The 20,349-nt window shown below is 39.1% G+C and overlaps 1 protein-coding gene across 1 annotated transcript; it reads right to left on the bottom strand.

Moving 5' to 3' along the window:
• Nucleotides 1–419: 419 nt before the first annotated feature.
• On the bottom strand, nt 420–12,889 carry NAPG (NSF attachment protein gamma). The gene is made up of 12 exons (XM_056483344.1): nt 12,694–12,889; nt 10,635–10,702; nt 9,417–9,501; nt 8,793–8,810; nt 8,200–8,230; nt 7,622–7,731; nt 7,418–7,484; nt 6,696–6,766; nt 5,768–5,846; nt 5,191–5,270; nt 4,331–4,460; nt 420–3,377 (listed from the first exon to the last, which is right to left on the bottom strand). The coding sequence occupies exons 1-12, from the start codon at nt 12,747–12,749 to the stop codon at nt 3,228–3,230; spliced, it is 945 nt and encodes a 314-aa protein (XP_056339319.1). The 5' UTR covers nt 12,750–12,889; the 3' UTR covers nt 420–3,227.
• Nucleotides 12,890–20,349: the final 7,460 nt, after the last annotated feature.

Here is a 20,349-nt window from a genome sequence, read left to right as displayed (position 1 = left end):
TTTTTGTTTGGTTTGTTTTGTTTTGTTTTGTCCCTGAGAGCAGCTTAGTTCTTATAATTTTATACAGCTGCATATTTTCAGAAACTAAGGAACAATTCCTGCTACACTGGTAGAACTTCAGTGCCAGATTCTTCAACCTCCAAATATTCCAGCAAGTTTCAGTTTAAAATAGTAGAAAAGGTGATTTTTCTACAATTATGAAGTCTCCAAAGAGTTACAGAATTCACATCCTTAAGTTGAGTGAAGTCTAGTTGTTTTTAAAACTTCCCATTGATTCCAACTTGAATAATGACAATCTTGTATTCTCATACAAAAAACAATTTGAAAATCTATCCCAGTGACAAATTAAATATAATCAACATTCATTTTCAAATGGTGGCCCTCAGAAGGACCTGATCAACAACAGAGAAAGCTACCACTTATGCACTAATTTCAAGTTTTATTTTTCATGTTGGTGAAACACACAGCCTCTTCTCAAAAGGCAGCATCTGTAAAGCTGTAACAAACACAATTTGTACTCTATTACACCACAAATTTGGAAAAGAACAAGTAAAGCACAGGTTTCACACTGCACTTGATCATTTGAGTATTAAGTTACAGGTAATTTAGAAATCTGATTTTACATATACATTGCATTGGCCATTGCTCAGCCCCCATGCACAATTTATTTTTTTTATTACAGTCAACACTGGTTTTGGAAACTCTCTTGCTGTAAATGTTATATTTTCCATTTTTAGATCACTTAAATGGTATTTACATAAGTGTGCAAATTGCTCTGAAAGATAGAAACAAACACTAACACATAATATACAGACAGTTTTCTCTATAGTTAAACATTTACTAAAAGGCAGTTAACATTCCTAACACACTTTCACTGTCTAAAATAGGAGAATAAGTTATATAAAATAGACCATCTTATTTTCAGATGCTTCCACTTCTGCAGATTTGGTCTTTGCAGCAACATTGCAATTAAAGATTAAGATTCTACTCCTAAGAATCAGAAATATCAATTCAATGGCAGCTTAACATGTTTAGTACCAGCCACTTTTATCCCATATTTTTCACCCTTGGCACAGAAAAAACAACTTGAGGGAGGGGGAAAGGAAGTTTTGCTTTTTTTCTTTTTTTCCATATGGAAAGTATGTTCTAAAAATGTAACCAATAATTTTTTTCTTTTAAGGGCCTTAGTGTTACAAGCACAGTTTAAATAAATCTGAAAATTCTCCACAGAAGCACACCAAGTTCCCAGTTTTCTTATGCACCTCATCATTTCATATGCATACAACTGTTCACCCACACAAAAGCAGACTCCATGGGCTCATACAACAAAACTGATTTCAGAATTAGTAGCAAGAAAAGCTTGAAGAAAATTCCTTAGTGTTCCCTGAGTTTCTACGTCTGCATTTTACTACCTGTGATAAAAACTCACCATAATAAGTGTTATGTTCAACTTGATTCAAATCCAGAAGGCAGAAGTTAAACTTCAGTTAAACTGAATTGAGATCCTCCAACAGCAAAAATTCTAGAAGAGTTCTAGAATTCTAGGAAAGTCTTGAAAACTATCTTTCATGTATACCTGCAAGCATTCTCAGAGAAAAGTAACTCACTTCCTAAAATTTCATAGAGCCAAAACTTTTATATACATAATTGATAACAAAGGGAAATTACCCTTCAGATAGTAAAGAACTACAGGTGCATTCTAAACAGCTTTAAAACTCATGGTTATTATTACACAAGACAAAGACACAAAACTGGTTTTTGAACACCCATTAAATTGAATAATGTGACTTTCTAATGAGATAGCAAATTATACTGCAGTTTGTGCTCCCATGTGAATGTTACTGAGTGCTATTCACCCCAAGGAAAGTGAGCATTAGCCCTCTAAAATTTGAACCTTCATCACAATAACGCCTGACACAATTTTGTCAGACAGATGCTTGATATTTTTGATGACATCCAATTCCTTAATATGGCAGAAACTATCCCAACACTTTTAGACTGTGCTTTTGGTCTCTTGTTTAGAGAGCTTTGGGCATCACATACAAATCCCTGCTGGATTCCAAGTGATGTCACCCTAGTTCAGACTTTGCTTAGGTCCTGCTGAGGAAACAAGCCACAGGTACAACTTCTAGACTTGACAATTTTTAAGAACAAAACAGTGAAAAAAATTTAGAACATTAAAGAAGCTTGCAAAACACATGATGTCTTGAAACCAAACAGAGATAGGATGCATTAAAATTTGGTTACCTAGGATTCTAAGCTAGTTTGAAAAACGCCATTTATAGGAGATATCTGTTCAATGCTTTGAAAACATGGAAGAATCAAATGTCTTCACAGACTAGCATACTGATTTAGCAAATGAACACCTAGGACGCTCATGAACTCAAATATATCACTGAAACTATTCCACCTAAGTTTTTGTTAAACATTTGTCTTCAGAAGTTTTTATTTAGTGCACATTACCTACTAACTTCAGTTTCTATTTTGGTTATGGCACACTTCAAAAACACTGCTAAGAATGGTCGTTCACTCTTTCCTTTTCTAAGGTGCACATTACAAACACTATGGACACATTTATTTCCAAGTAGTTCAGGTCAATAAATTTCTTATGAGGAAAGGCAGATGCTTGGAAGATAACTTCAACCTAGTTGACTTAGTGTTTTTCATACTCATGTGGATACTGTAAAAAATAAGGTATTAAAATAATATTCCCCAGTGGAGTAAAAACAAACTGAATGCTCCCCCTAGTGCTTACACAAGTAAAAATCCTGCCTGGCACAGTCTGCCTTAAATGGTCTTAAACAAGAGATGAATAGCCAGATAAATGATCATACATTTAATTCTGAAAACAACTGCAAACATCTTACTGGGACCAAAAGTGTCAGCTGTTGAAATCTAGCATTTAAAATTTTGTACCACTCTCCCTCCAGTGCTTCTGAGGCTTTGGTTTCTTTTAAACTGTGCTTTTAGTAAAACTCTTCTCAATTTTTTCCCGTCAGCTGAAGGCAGGGCTCTAAGAAAGCCCCTGCCAGGTAAGAGATGAAGTCCAAAGATGTTTCAAGATGAAGGTACAATCATGCTTTTTCTCCTGCATTGCACCCAGAAGCTGCCAAGTTAATATTAGGATTCCCATATCACAATTGCAATGAAGCTCTGGTAAATCTGGTACCTTTGGATATGCTCAGCATCACAGGTCAGTCAGATATTGATGACAACCTAGTCTGTAGCTAACACAGTCCACCAGAATATTCATCCTCTTCCTCATCAGCATGAGAGCCCACTGCAGCTGGTCCTCTGGCTTTGTCTTGGGCAGCATTTGGCGACTTCTTCTTGATTCCACCTCCTGGGACCACCAAGGTAAGACCAAGCTTGGCATACTGACAATAACAAGGCAAGTTTAATTTCTGTACTATCATAGAATTGACTGAAGCTCACAATAAGGAAGCAGGCAACATTCAGTATAGAAACAGAGTGATGATGCTCAGGATGTATTTTTCTAGCTTGGAATAAACATATCATTGGTTCATTTTTCTCTCTCTCAAATACTCCGAGAATGGGATATGAGATCTGTATTGACACTGCTTAATACTGAATAAATAAGACACATAGCTCCTCTGGTTCAAGCTTTATGTAAAAAATAAGTAATTCCAGTATGTAGCTAGTATTAGATCATGTAAACAGCCTTACAAGTGTTGTTCAGCAAGACTAGTAACTTAATTTTCACTATTCAACAAAGTAAAATTAGCCAATGCTGCTAAGGTTTGGCAGGGATTGATATTTCCATTACTTCACACCTTTCCCATCTTATACTTCCTGCAATTTACAAATTCAATTAAATAAAAAATGGTGGAGAAAGAGACACAACTACTTGCTCCAAATTAAAAATCTATCCTGAATGAGTACCCCAATTAGAATAAGCAATGGAAAAAACATTCAATGATGCCACCCTGTAGGCATCATGGTCTGTTCATGTTTATGCACATTCATCTTGCTACATGGTATTTCTGTGAAAAAGCAGAAGCAGCGAACTGTTCTCGCCCTTAAGGAAGGAAGCAGAAGAGGACTGAATTTTGGTCAACTCATTAAACAAATTCAGTAAATCCTTAACAAGCTGTTCTTTCACCTAATCCTTCGCACCATCTGAAAGGCAGGCAGCACCAGCACTGGCAGGAAAAGTAAAAGAATGCAGGAAGCTCACAGCCAAAGGGCAGCAGGACAGGAAACCACAATAAATACACAGACTGTGCTCTTCTTATTTTCCTTTACTAGGAAAAAAAGCTCACCCTCTTAACCTGAAAAAACACCCCGATCACAGGCTCTGTCTACTTACATCATTGTCCATGTATTTGAAGAGTGGAGAATTACAGACTTCAGAAACCTGATCCTGATCTTGTTGATCATACCCTTCTAGAAGTTGCTCCAGTGCTGCACAGTCTTCACTACCATTAAATCCTGGTATACTGAAGGAAATTAAGAGTTTGTTTCTTCAGGTACATGAATCTATTCATAAAAATTAAACTTTAAGTAATATTAGTTTGCATATTGCAAGTAAGACCACAATCATAGTCAAGATTAAACAAGAATGTTAAATTTTTAATATTTTTTTCCTGATTAGTCAAACTCTATCTCCACTTTACATATGGAAAAATTCTGTCATGAGTTTCTGTATATAAAACTGGAGATTTGGAAAACATAAGCAAGATGTTTAAAGACTGACCTCGAAAGATTATTTCTAAAGCTAAAGTAGTACAATTTAACTTATACCTATGCTCATTTCACTAAAAACACAGTTTAAATAAAAAACATATTGTTTTGAGATTTTGCTATTGAAGTTCCAATTTAAGTTGAAATGAAGAATTGCCAAGGTTAAACACTAATCCATATTTTGACCAAAGTTTTCTCCTGTAACGTGGCAAGAACTTTTAATTTCCATCTCATTCCCCCTGTCACACATAACTAGTTCTTTACGACTCTGTATTTTAGGTTTGTTAAGAAGAATCACTGTAGCCATCACAGCTAAATCTGTTATGTGTGAAAAAGATTGCTGATAGCCACACACATACAATTATTATTGTACTGTAAGTCAACACAAGTGCAGGTTAAAAATATATGAAAGAACAATGTCAGGCAAGATAGATCTACACTAGTGAAACATTCAGTTTAAAATTATAGGGCATGAAGTAGACTTACCTGTAGCTTTCTCTCACACATCTTTCTGCAGCAACATAATCATTTCTATGAAGATGAACTAAGACTTGAGCAATAGTTTTCTAAACAAAACAAAAAAAAAAAAAAAGTAAGCCTTATGATGTTTTAGAAATTAGTAAAATATGAGAAAAACAGTATACTGGACTATGACAAAGGTCATTACAATCCACAATCATCCTAAGATACGGACAGAAGTGAGTCAAAACAATCTAGTGAAAAAGTAAGAGAGCCATCTCCTCACCTGGTATGAAACAGGTTATCTCCTATAACATTTTAATGGATTGCTGTCCCAAGTAACAGTTTTTGTATTTTTTTAATAACATATTTATTTTTTATGTGTTGTCTGGTTTTGACAGCTCCTGTAGATCTTATAACAGATCTTATCTTAAAAAATATAAAAGCATAGCTAAAGTTTGGGGAAACATCACTACCGCAAACTGTCACCATTTAGCAAGAAACTTATCACTTAATCAAGAGGTACCCATCATCTGTCAGATGTCAGCAACAACAAAAATAAAAAATTGAAATGTACTATCAGAAGCTGTCGCTTAGAAATTACCTTATAGCAGGTGGGGTAGTTTTCAATTTCCTTATAAATACTTTTTTCCTTTTGAAGAGACAGTGCAGCCTCATCTAATCTAAAAACCAAAAAAACAGGAGTATCAGTGCCAGGAATATAACACAATGAACCCAAGGCTAATTACAAAATGTTTAACTAATACGGTGGCAAGTCTACTGGAATAAATAGCAACACAACTAAAAACCAACAGTAGATCCAAAAACAGAGTAGGTAAATATATAGTCAGCAATTCCTTTTGTGCATGTGCTAAGAACATCTCTGGTATTTATTAAGAGAAACCTTGGTTTTGGTAACACCGTACAAGGCGAATGCTTTGTTACATACACTAACACTTTTCTATATGTCCTGAGATTACTATAAGCTATCAATAAATCTGATAACCATGAACTAGCAATATAGCTCTTAAATGTTTCAGTGAAGCATGTCTAAAATGAACTGAAGGTCAAGTTTGGTGCAAGCAATTTACAATTAAACTTGTCTCACTGAGATTCCAAGATTCACTCTTCTTTAAGAAGTCCAGAATAAGACTGCTGCAGATTTCTTTCCTCAGGTTAGGCCTAATTCCTCTGTTTTGTGTCCCACAGCTACAAGGGACTTTCAAGTACTTGCTACATACTAATGTTGGAAAACAAAAACAAACAAAAAATATGGAGTATTTTAAGAATTAATGAGAAATGGTGTTTTCACAGAGCAGAAATCATTCAGCTCACATTCTCCCATCCCACAACACAAAATGGGTGGTTCCTGGATGAACATGGCATATATCACAGAAACTGGAATTTAGTTTGAAGTGAGCTTCAAATAAGAATAGTACATAAACCAAACAACAGCAAGACAAAAAACCACAATCAAAATCACATTGTAAGATTCAATGACATTAAAAGAACAAAAATGGATAAAGCTATACCTGCGTCCTCTGACCAGAAGTCTTGATGCCTTCCCCAGCATTTCTAATGCCTGCCGTAAACGTTCTTCATTCTAGAGAAGAAAAAAAATAATTCAGACATTCTTATTTCATTTGCACAGAATTAAGACCACTAGACCTTAACCTATGTCACCTGTAACTCAGAATACCTGTTAGTTATTAAATCAGCTGTTCACACACTCAAGGGAAACATTTAGTGTATTAGTGCTACCAAGTTCCACAGCCAGCTCCTGTATGGATCTGCTCAGCAGAGGAATGTCAATACAAATTTGCTAATCTGGAAACACATGACAACTGACAAAAGAGAAGTACATCAAAGCCACTTGCAAAGAGGCAAATCACTGGCTCGTGGAATGGGTGGAGCACCAAGCAAAATCTTTTCTTCTGTGCCTTCAGGGATTTCTAATTATTTTGTGTTCCAGTACTCAATAGCAGACATATTCTCTTACCCTCTGTGCTGCCCAACAAGAGGCAGAACACCTGAACTACAAAATTCAGATTCTGTAAAGTCCTAAACTGAGAAAAAGGCAAAGCAAACTGACTCCTAACTTTTGTCATTCCCCTCTCTACACAGCATGAGAAGCCTTCAGCTCCATTACTCAGCCACTCATGTAAAATGAAGGAAATGTAATTTAGAACTTAATCTATAGCTGTAAGAAAAAAACCCAACAAACCAAAAACGCCCACAAAAATCCCCCACTTACTTCAAACACCGATGCTGCTTGCTGATAGAGCTGCACAGCCTTCTCTGGACTCACATTTTCTATCAACCTGCAAAAAACATCAATACTTTCTCTTCAGATGAAATAAAAATATTTTTTACCTGAAAGCATGAAAAAGACATGAAAGCAAACCACAGACATACCCTGGCCCTGCACAGATTCTAGCCACCAATAATTCAGACTCACTTTCCAGCCCGTTCCAGTGCAATGGCTGCTGTGTCTGGTGTCCCATTCTCCAGGTACATCATACTGGCTTTCTCGATCAGCTGAACTGCTTCAGGCAGCCTCTGCATCTCCTACAAGGCAATAGTCACAGGAACACTGCTGTCAGGAAAGGAGCCTATGTGCAAGGACATGAATCAAAGAAAATTACAATAAATTATTTATTAAGGTTCTAATTTTTATTTACAAACTTGCAGGGCTAGTGAAAATTGACCATCAACTCCATAAAATTCACTTTTAAGTACTCAACTTTTGTGTAAGTCATGAACCTGTGGTAGTTTAGAGTAAAAGCAGCACCACTTTTCTGTTACCCGCTGACATGAGAAACTCTTCTTTCCTTCTACAAAAGGAAAATTATTTTCCTGCACAAATACAAATGTTGCTTTCCTAACATACCAAAGGTAGAGGTGGGGACTATGAGTCAACCAAAATATTTCACTTTAATATGCAATTTGCTTACATATATTTGCAAAATGGTCCAGTGCATGATATTTGTCACTATCAAATAGAACATAAAAATAAAAACTAGTAAATGAGAATACCTTTAGCATCATGCCAGCTTGTTCATAAGCTCTACAGAGAAAAAAAATGTACAATTTGGTGAGAGATGGTGTATTACAATAAGCTGTAGTTATGAAGCAAAAGTTAACATGCATTGACTATCTAACATCTTCACTGTTAATATTTAATGCTTTGAGGATATTTCAAGTGTTTTATTTAATGACACAGCACACATGTAACTTTTATCTTCCACAAAATTCAACCAGACTCCCCAGTAAGAATTTCTTCTAACCTGATCCCCAGGCAGTATTTCGAATATTGTCATCTCTGAAATACTCTTTAATTTAAAATTTCTTAATTAGCTCAACAGTGTAGAATTTCAAAGTTATGAGAAATTCATCTAAGAAAAAATATTTGCTATTGAAAGGTACTGAAGAATGCCAAAATCATCATTCCTTCAAATGGCCATTACAGGTTTTCAGACTTTTGTAGCTCATACTTCCACTGAACTAATTTTGAAGAAGCAAAATAATTTGAATCAGAACACTTATTACACTGACATCAAAATGATAGTTCTTGCTTGTACTGTATGTTAAAAAATCTGTTTCAGATTACTTAGCACTTCTGTACTTACTTGGCAGCATGAAAGAGACTGGACATAAAATTGTTGAAGTCAAGGACAAAAGCCACAAAAATATAATGCAGGAAAAATACTATTGCACAAAATCTTACACAACTACTAATTTCAAATCAAGGAACCCCAAAAAGGCAAACTGAACTTTTTACAACTGCAGGCAAGCTGTCAAAAGTAAATAATTCTAAGGACAGAATAAATGCAATATAGCAATGTATAGGTACATATAAATGTATAGGCACATATACACATAAAGTTTGTAAAAAGCTTAAAATACGTTCCTGCTTATTAAACAGTGCTACAATACTGTAATAATGTCAGAGCTTCATTTAGTTTATACCATGTATGAGTAGGTTATTAAAAACCAATTAAATTTCTGAAGCAGTCCCTAGGTGTCTCAGGCACCTGTCAGCAGTTATTTGGGACAATCTTAACTCTCTCACCAACAGTTCTTTAGTTTTCGCACTCAGAGCACACAGGAACAGACTTTTAAAAAATAATTCTGCTACAATTACAAGATGTGCAAATATATTAAATAACCTGCTACCAACCCCCATTATTCTTATATAAGTAGAAATTAGTCAGCCTCTTGGAAAGAAAGAATTTCAATCAGTGAAAAGATACGCTTTATTGTTTTCATGTGCCTCAGCCTCCCGTAAACAGGCTTCCCTTGCCTGGTCAAACTGCTTGGCATTCTTAAAAGCAACAGCTGCAAGAAAGCAAATAAGGATTTTATTTACAACTTGACATTGTCTTCTTTTTTACCACTGCTGCTCTAGAGTTCAGCTACCTAAAGATGCAAATAGGCTCTTCAAATACATGGTTACAGTTTACCAAGGTCTCCTCAAAAATCCCAGACAGTTCTCCTTGCTTCTTTAGTTATTTGGTTACCATTAAAGACATTTATTACCAACACCCCATCTATACCACCACAGTATCGTACATAGCTCTCAATATATTTAGCTCTCAACGTACTTGAAAGTCACTCATGCTGTATTTTAATTACAGAAATGGAGGAATGTATATTAATATAATTTTAATCATTAGGAGCTATACAAAGACAGAAATGTGCCACCAACAAAGGATACCCATAATTTCAGTCAGCACACAGGATACAAATATGTATTTCTATCTCATTTAACTAATAAAATATGAAGCAAGATTTAAAATAAATTTCACTTCATAAATGCTCCAGTTGCTCTTCTAAGTTTGTATTTTTGTATTCAGTCTTAGGTGAATAAGTAGGAATGCCTAGACTAAGAAGCCAAAAGACCACAACAAATTACTACTATGAGAAACAAGAAAATGCTTAAGAACAAAAAGAAATCCACTAGTAAGGATTTTATATTCAGTGTGTCACTTGGCAGTGGAAAAAGGGAGGAATGAGTCCTTACTGTGCCTGAAAAAAAAACCCAACCAACCTGGCAGCATCTCACCCTACTGAGACAGTCTTTGACAGGACATATTTCATAAGATGATGATAAAGCAAAATTTTAAAACCAGCTTGAACGTCTGTTGTCTTGTAGATAAAGTCACAGGATTTGGGGGTGGACAAGTGAAAGAAGGAAAGAAAGCTTTATTTCTGTCACATATAGAAATATAAAAAAGAAGCTGTAAGCTTTTAAAAAAATTGGTTTTGGAAACTGTTCTAGATCTCCAAGTACAACCTGAAATTTATTTTACAATGCTACTATGAGGATTTTTTGTAGTTTCATCTTATATTTAGTTTTCACAACAGCTTTACTTACACAGCAAGGTAATAAAAATATATAACACGTTATCAAGGACTAAGCTTGATGAATACCTGGAAATATATATGGCCATATTTACAGCCACACATACCTGCCTTCCCATATTCAGTGGCTGCACTGTCATAATCTGGTTTCCACTTTAAGAATCCAGTTTTCAGGCTAAAACACAAGAAACAATTAGTAAAGATTTTATATTTTACCATCAAGGCACTTCAGATACATTTCAAACTTTAGAATACACCTGGAAATGAGCAATTACGTATATGCCAATACTGTGGTGGCATCACTACCATAGTAAAAATAAATGTTAAGAATTGCACTATTAAAAATTGCACAAAGCACTGCAATTATATCCCTTAGTTACACTCTCACCCTAACATGCTTCTACAGTGTTCCCAAGTCCATCCTCTCAGTAGTAAGAAGTCAGCAAAAGAAAAATACTCCCTCCTACAACAACATAGTGTCTCCAGATTTCTTATACCATGACACCTGACAATATTTTTTTTCACACATCAGTTTCCAGCATTCCTCTATAGGATTTTTTTTTTACTTCTGAGAATTAACAGACTCTCCAATTCATAAACAAATAAAAGAATTTACTTACCAACCCAAAGACTTATATGTCATTTATATGTCTACAATAGATCATGACACTAAAAGGTGCTATGCGTAGGCACAGATACACAGGGGGAAATGAACACTGGAAAATTAGATGAGTCATTAGGCAATTTGGAATCCAATATGCCGAGTTCCTAATTTCTAGAAGAAATTAAAATATTACCATAACTTTACAGTCTACTTGAGTATTTGTTGTAGGCCAACACATCATATGCAACACATTCTTTCCTTGACAAAACAGTTGCATATGGATCCTAAGGTGGTCTTGTCTTGCTTGGATGATGACCACAGAGGACTCTAAATCAAGCCTTTACATTCTGGTATTTTTATCAGTCAGAGTCTTAAACGCATCAAGCTAAAATATATAATGTACTCAATCTACACACAATTTGAGGTCTCAGTGCCTTTTATTTCAAGACCTCTCCAGATAAACTTAAAATAAATTCTGCAGGGGGGCTCTTTCGGTCAAGTAACTTGAGTAAGATATGCTGGGTTTTTTCGATTCCAAAGTTTTCCCTCTATGCCAATTTATACATTTGATCCATGATTTCCAGAGGGCCTGTCACTATTCTTACTAAAACGATGGTATCCTTGGATTAGTCAGCTCTATTACATCTATACCATACTCTGTGCAATTCAGACTTACAAGCAAAATGACTATATTCATTGTTAAAATACACAGTAGCAGACAATCATAGATGTTAAGCTCTCCAAGATAAACATAAGTACAGGTCTTTGAAGCCATTTGAGAAGCACCAATCACACATTCCTCAAGGGCAGGAAACAAACACACACCACCTCAGTAAAGTCAAGCCCTTTTATCAAACACAGTCTCCATAACTCTTCTCCCACTTGTCTATAGTCTTGAGACGTTCCAGAGGAGGTTTACGATGGACATTTGGAAGACATTCTTCACAGAAAAGTTTATTAGATATTGGAATGGAAGGTGATATAGTCACCATTCCCAGAAGTGTTAAGGAAAGGCTGGATGTGGCACTCAGTGTCCTGGTCTAGTTGACAGAGTGGTGCTGGGTCACAGGCTGGATTCGATCATCTCAGAAACCTTTTCCAGCCTAACTGACTGTGTGACTTGTCTTCCTCCCACTAACTTTAGCAGAATGGCAGAAGTGACGGTTCTCGCCTTGCCATCTGAGCAATAAAGGCCACAAGGCCCTAGTGGAAACCGCTCAGGCTCCAGGCCTGTGAGCCGCACCGCCCCCACTGCTGAGTCTTAGGGCCGCTTCACAGTCCCTGTTCGGGGCAGCAGGCCCTCGACAGCGCCCGACCCGCAGGGAGCGTCCCCTCAGGCACAGGAGGGCCGAGCAGCCCTGCCCCGACTCCCTCCCCGCGGCCCCGCCACCTCCCTCCCCTCTCCCGAAGTGCCGCCGCCTGGCTCACGGCGTCTCCTGGGCCCCCTGCCAGGCCGGGAGGGGACAGGCCGCCCCCACGGGGCTGGAGCGCCGGGCGGCCCGGACAGCGCGAGTGCCGAGCCGGCAGCTCCCCTCAGCCCGCACCCGCCGGCCCCCGCTCACTATTTCTCCGCTTTCGCGATGTGCTCCAGCGCCTCGTTGATCTTCTGCGCCGCCATCTCGCCAGCGCGGCGGGCCGGGCTCGGCCGCGCTCCGCCGCCTCCCTGCGCTGCGGCTACGGAACGGCGCAGGGATCACCGGCACCGGGGGCAGCGGGAGGAGCGGCCCGGGCCCCGCCTGCTCCCCGCGCCTGCGCCGCGGCCGGAGGGCCCGGAGTGCCCGGAGTGCCCGGGTGCTGCGGGCGGGCCCAGGTGGTGGAGTGCCCCGGGTACTGCGGGCTGGCCCCGGCGTGCCCCGAGTGCCCGGAGTGCTGCGGGCGGGCCCAGGTGGTGGAGTGCCCCGGGTACTGCGGGCTGGCCCCGGCGTGCCCCGAGTGCTGCGGGCGGGCCCAGGTGGTGGAGTGCCCCGGGTACTGCGGGCTGGCCCCGGCGTGCCCCGAGTGCCCGGAGTGCTGCGGGCGGGCCCAGGTGGTGGAGTGCCCCGGGTACTGCGGGCTGGCCCCGGCGTGCCCCGAGTGCTGCCGGCCGGCCCCGGGCGCGGAGCCGCCAGCGCGGCCTGTGCGGGCAGGGGTGCCCAGCCCCGTCGTGTGCTAGGCCGACAGAAGGTTTTCAAAAAAGAGAATCACACAGAATCCCAGAATCGTTAGGCTTGGAAGGGACTTCTGGAGAGCATCTGCTCTACCCCTCCTGCCAAGCAGGGTCACCTACAGTAGGTGACAGGAGCGCGTCCAGATGGGCTGTGAATGTCTCCAGACAGGGAGGCTCTACGACCTCCCTGGGCAGCCTGTTCCAGTGCTCTGCCACCTTCACTGAGAAGTTGTTCCCCATGTTGAAGTGAAACTTCCTGCATTTTATTTTGTGGGCGCTGCTCCTCGTCCTGTCACTAAGTGCCACAGAAAAGAGCCTGGCATCATCCTCTTGGCACCCTCCTCTGAGATGTTTCTATGTATTGATGAGATCCCCTCTCAGTTTTCAGACTAAACAGCTCCAGTTCCCACAGTCTCTCCTCATAAGAGAGATGTTTGGTCTTGTGACCTCTGCTGGACCTGCTCCAGCAGCTCCTTGTCTTTCTTGTACTGAGGAGCCCAGAACTGGACACAGCCCAGAACAGGAATGAGCAACACCTGCATTTCCAGGGTTTTCAAAAGGAGGCCGGTTTTAGATCAGTACACAACTCAGAGGCCAAAGTCTGAGCAGCACTGCATGTCCTGCCTTCAGGAATCCTCCAGAGGCAGTTCTGAGGCATGATCTTCTGACTCTATATTGGTGAAAACAAGAGGGTGTCTTCAGCCAGGCTGGCACAGAGATCTGGTGCAGAAGGTGTGAGTGGTGGCTGAGCACACCGGAGTTGCTGACACAGGCCACACAATCATTCAAGATACCCAAATTACGCACTCAGTAATTGAGTCAAAAGTGCTAAAGTCTCTCTTACTGATCATATATCCAGCTTCCTTGATGCCTTAGTTTTGTTAATGTGAAACATCCCTGAGAAACATAGGATTGAGCCCAAGAAGGTATTTCTTCTCCAAACTTGGACATCATTATTTCATTCCAACCTGAATAAGTGAAGCATTTTTCAAAACAGGAGAGAGAAAGAAAAGCAAGAATCTGGTTAAATTTGTAGAACTTCCCAGAGCCTAGAAGTCATTGAAATTATCCTTATGGGTGTCTTCCAACTCAATATTCTGTGATTCTGTGATTCTCTGAAAGTCCATACCATTTACAGGAATCAGCTTTACAAGTCTCTACATCAAAGTGGGAAAATAAGCAATATTTACATGATTTGTTTTACTCTAGATAGTCATAAAACTCACAGTCTGAATTGCTTTCCCTTCCTTTTCATTTTCCCACATTCCCTTGATGACATGGACACTTAATATTCTGACTTTGGTTCTTGCATTGCACTTGAAAGGTTATCATCTGTTGCAGATGGTGGAAAATCTCTGCTAAATCTTAAATACTGTTATTCTGTGTCCTAGATCAAAGTAGGGAAAAAGGTTGTAGAGGGTTTTTCTGCTTTCAAAGGCAAATGAGTTGTCACGGGAGTACTGAGAGAAAATAGCTAGTCTTGCATAATACATGCACAAAAAAGGTTTTTGGCAAGCATTCAGTGGTAGCAGGTATAAAGCAGAGGAAGCTATGATCGGAAAGATTCCTGTGTCATCACGTCTGTCTTTTCTTTCCCTCGTAATGTCAGCCAGGATTGATCTGGCCATATAACTATGAGCTTGCTGCAGTGCCTTTCAAATAAACTTGTGTTAGCTGAGAAAATTAAATCCTAGACAGCAGCATTAAATGCTGCTGAGAATAATCTCAGACTGTTGCTCTGAAGCACCAAACTAATGACTTACGGTTTGTGTGTTTGTTTTTGCTAGGGCTTCTGGCCTTCTCTGTTCCCTGGGTTGTAAATATCTGTTCACTTTCTAGTGAAACTGCACATGTGCACTGTCTGGTTACACTTTATACTGGAATGACCAGACGAAAGATTTCCAAGACTAGTATTAAATGAAATTGGATATTCTTGGGTAGCTTTTATTTTGTAGGCATGGAACGTCTGGAGATTTTACATCTGGGAAGGATCATATCACAGCATCTGGTGCTTGGCTGTGAATTAGAATTTGGTACTGAAAAATGACCAGGTACAATGTGAAAAAAAATTTACAGGGATAATAGTTGGAATGACAAAGATGTGAACTCTGTAAATAGCTGTATTAGTAGAAGTCACTGATCATTAGCCAGTCCTTATCTGCCCATCACTGCACCTTGCAGAGAATTTCTTCCTTCTATATAAGCATTTCTTCATGTGCACCATTGCAACCAAAGGAATCAAGCTACAAGAACAAGGTAAGCATAAGCTTTACCATTAATTTGTCTTAAATGTGCTAAAAAGCACCTGTGTGAGACTTCATGGGGATAACCTCTGGCTAAAGGCTGGAGGCAAGCAGCTGAAGACAGCACCTTCCACCATTATGGCTGGGTCCCCCCCAGCCCTGCCATCAGGACAGCCTGGGTGTCCTTCAGAGAGCTGGTGTTAGTTATATGAAATCAGTATATATATCAGTATATATATTAGTACATCCATAGCTAAAATTTGTTTCTTAACTAACTCTAACTTTTCTATAAATACGTTGTGTTCTTTCAGAAAGTCAGGACTGACTGCAGTGAACTGCACTTTAAATCAGCTGCCGAATCCTATCTGCTACTCCAGTGGATCTGGAAGGTGAATTTAAGTTTTCCTAGATCTGGATTTCTCACCTCTGTCTGGTACCCTTTTATGGCAGCAGAACATGGAAAGTTCTGCCTTATAATTTATTAGTGTCTGAAATTGGAGTTCGTAACTACAATACAGCTCCACCACCATGCTGAGGAAAGTATCTGGGAGGAAGGGAGAGGGGTCTGCATATTTCTTCTCCCAGACAGACTGGGCCATCACTAATGGTCTAATGTACAATTGGGTCAGACAAGTTTCAAGCCCATAATATACACGAAAAATGTGCTCTGTGATCACTCCCACCCAGTGCCAGCACCTCAGTGCTCTGGTATCTTTCCTTTTCCTATCTTCAGTATTAAATCCACATAACTCATTTGTCTTTCAGACACTGCTGTCTTTATGGGTATGGCAGAAAGCAAACAAAGGGCAGGAAAATTAATAAAGATTGGTTTTCGGTAGATTTGTGTCTCCCTACTGATTGTCTTTAATTAAATAGCAGAGGACTGCAGTGTGAGCATGCCTTTTATTAGATGTCAGAGAATAAAGAGAGAGGCATTATAAATATCCCAGCTGGGGGAGGGTGGTAATGTCTACTTGGCTTTCCTGATTCAATGGACATGAAAGAGGAGGAGGGTGTTCTGGTAGGATGAGCTAATGTGAATCATTCATAATTCCTTCCACTATTTGTTGAACATGTATAATTTAATGCTCCTGTTGAAGGTTAAGTAGGGTGACCTGTCCACAAATGTAAGGCATGTTGATTTTGTCAGTAAGTAGTATAATGATGCATCATGATTATGAAGATCCTTTGAATCCCTACCTACTATTCCCCTGGTTCTCCCTTGCTTCCAAAAAGAATCCATTTCCCTCAGTCGCGACAACCCTCAAGCTGTAATTTATTTAAAGTCAAATTAATTTTATGCAACAGTTAATGTATGACTCACAAATAAATGTACAGTATTTACAGATGTGAAAAAAGCTCTTCTGGAGAAGAATTGAGTCACCTATTCCTGTTGGGTTTTTGAGAGCCCAAGGTTGGATAATCACCACCACACCACTTCCCACATGCTCTGATGGGAATCTGACCAACTCGGTATTTTTGGCATTTATCACCTCCTAGACTTGCTCCTGGATATTTCCTCATCTTCTCAGCCACTACATCAGCAAGTGATGATAATTTGCCTTCATACCTGATGGTTTTGTGCACCACTGGTGCCTGACCCACCCTTCAAAAATGCTTGTAGATCTTTTTTTGGTGGTCTCAGAGCAGCAGTTACTAATTTTCTGTTTTCCACTGGTAGCAATTTCACAGCTTTGACAACCTGTTCCAATTAAAAATAGCTTCATTCTGCTGTTTACTAGGTCTTGGAAAGATGACCTTTGGAGCAAAAATCTCCCATTCTGTGACTGGGATCTCACTGCAAAACCACTTCTGGAGTCACTTTGACTTCTGGGTGCCAGTTTGTTACTGGGCTAGACTCACAGTTTGTTGGCTAGGCTCTTCCTAGCTGGCTCTGTTCCTTCTGGCATTTTACCAAGCAGTCACACCTGCACAAAGGAGGGGCAGGACTATATGGTGCAGGCATGAATTGCTTAAGTCAGTTGAAGTACCACATCGTAAATGTGTTATCATAGCTTTACTTTAGCTTCTCTTTGTGTTTATGAAGTAACTTGCTCAAGCACATACATAACTTAAAAATGTGGCACCTTTTCTGCTCCGGCTTTGCAATTCCAGACCCTTTAAATACCTCTCCCTTTTTCCTTCACTCTCCCTTTTTTCTGAATTGTTCTCTACAGAAAACTCTCACATCAGATTCTCCTGGTAGATAGCCAGCTATTCCTCCCACAAAATCCAGACAGTGTTAATGGCTTTTGATGGATCTTCCATTGCTTTGCAGCAGTTTATCAACAAGATGCTCAGTGCCTCATGGAATGATGTATAGCATTGCTCCTCAAATCAAGAGGAGCATAACTTGACATGAACGTGTATCCTTCAATTTTTCACTGAAATACTCTTTGAAATAGATCCCAAAACAGAGGCAGGAAAACATAACAGTTTTCATCAGCTTCGAAAGCATAAATAGATTTTTCCACTTTTCTATAGGATTGCCAAATTTCATAATGACTAGTTCTTCCAGATGCCAGCTTCTACTCTATACCCATGAACAGGGAAGCAATACCCAATAAAATCAATAAATTTGTCCTTATTCAAGGATATCAATAAACTTTTGGTCAGTTTTATTGACAGCGTAGTTTTGCACGCCTGAAGCAAGATTTACAGAGAAGAGATAACTTTTTTGTTTGTTTTTAATTGGCTTAACCTTTTTCCACATTGTTTTCCTTAGCCTGCTTCAGAAGAGCATTGTGTAGGTCTTCTAGTCTCCTAGGTAGAACCAGGAATGCAAGCCTGGACAGAAGCTGCTATGCAGTGCTCTCTTCATTAGAACTATGGATGAGACACAAAGACACAATACAGAGCAATCCCAGTTGCTAGGTTTTGTTTCACATGGCAGCATGGAGTTAATGAAAACATCTGTTCCATTCCCCCATGTTTTATTCCTCAGCATAAAATGCTTTCTGAGATTAATTGCTTTGGTCATGTATCTGAACATCCTACCTCATGACACCATTGATTAGATAATATCAAAGCCTATTTCCCCCTGTAGAGGAGTCAGTTCTCCCACTCTGAATTGTTATTTACATCCTCTATTATTGTGCTGCTGCAGTACATGTTTGCAACAGCTCAAACTATGCACTTTTGTCTTTTCCAATGAGCTGATTATCAAAACCGGTGAGGCATTCACATAGGGGTGCAGCTGAAGGCCTCCCAAGGTACTCAGCTCAGTTCCATGGGCAGCTCAGTGACTGAGAAGTAAAGCTCTATTGTTCTCCATGTAAACATCAGAAGTAAAGAAAATAAACCTTCAAGTTAATTTAGCACTGTTAAACTGGTGATCCTTACTCTCAAACATAGTAAGCTAGTTTTTAAAATGCTAAAGGAGAATTTGACAGCAGGATTCCATTTGATTTAGCAGCCTAAAGACTCTTTACCCCTACAGGGACTACATCTGTACATTAGGTCTTGGTCTCTAGATAAAGGTAAAAAAAAAAATCTCCTTTTGAGTTTCATCTTGGACTGGAGAAAACCTCCTTCAAGTCACTATAGTGAATTAAATTTCTATTCTCTAATGAAAAAACCAAACACCTCTAGCACCTCTGTATGCTATTCAAGGCTCTGAGAGTTCAGTGGACTGCTTCATACAGATACACTCTGATGTGCAGTCTGGGTTCATTGGTTGTTATGAACTTTTGAAAATCTGTTTAGAAGGGTTAAGCAAGACATTCACAATATGCATTCCTACTAGTCTTAACTGTAGCCTGTTGTCTGCATTTAAAGCTTTTTATTCATTTCTTTGCAGGAAAAAAAAAGTCTGTAAAAGCCTAGGCAAACAGTAGGCATTTCATGTCATTCTCCCACCAGAGCTTAGATTTCTCTCCCAGTAGGCCAGTAGTAGTTAAAAATGACTGTATTGGGAACAGCTCTTTTGAGTTAATGACAAACATTTAGAAGAGAGTGAATGTCTTGGTTCATTCAGAAGAGTTAGCTGTGGTTCATTCATGAACTTCCCTTGAAATACAGAAATAAATATTGAAATAAACTTTAGCAAACATGATTTCCTTTTCTATTGTCCTTTATAAGTCCTGTGCATTTTCCCATACTTAATTAAAGCTTTTCATTTCACCTTAATCCTATAAACCAGAATACTTTAAATTCATCCAGTTCAAATAACCCACCATTTCTTGTGTGACTTATTTTGATAAAAACTCCAACTTTGTTTTCCTCTCCAGAATAGAGCATTTGTTACTGGAGTGCATGTAGGACAGAACTCAGAGATGTTTTTTTCTCATGAAAAGAAAATGTTTAGTATTTTGTGAAAATAATCTTTACTATCCTATCCTTGGGCTGTCCAAAGATACATAATTAAACTGTTTCTCATATGCAAAAATCATGTGAGCATAGTGAATTCTTTTAAATGTTACCATTAATATCATACCCTCTAAAACCACTAGTGGGAAAATTTCAATCTGGGTGAAAAAAACCTCCTTGTAAAATTCATACTCTTTATGTTTACTCTTAGTGTGGAAAATTAATTTATGAAAATGGGGGTAGGTCTCCACTTTTATTTTGAAGAACTATAGGGTAAATTAACTACAAAGTCTTTCTTATAAGGTGCAAAATGTATCTTCTTCTCTCTAAACCTGCTTCACAAAGAGCAATTACTAAATTTACAGATTTGCTTCCCTTGCACAGATAATCAATGAAGACTACAGATTGACCTACAGAGAAGGAAAGGTAACTCAAGGTAGAATTTTCCTACAGTTCTGCATGCCAGGTCTTCCTTGAGATGGATGTGCTTCTTACATTCTGTTCTTTCAGTGCTGCAGAGC

The sequence above is a fragment of the Oenanthe melanoleuca genome, chromosome 2 (assembly GCF_029582105.1).
Source record: "Oenanthe melanoleuca isolate GR-GAL-2019-014 chromosome 2, OMel1.0, whole genome shotgun sequence".
Lineage (NCBI taxonomy): Eukaryota > Metazoa > Chordata > Aves > Passeriformes > Muscicapidae > Oenanthe > Oenanthe melanoleuca.
Note: the sequence above shows the minus strand (reverse complement) of the source record. Positions and strands in the feature narration are given on the sequence as shown.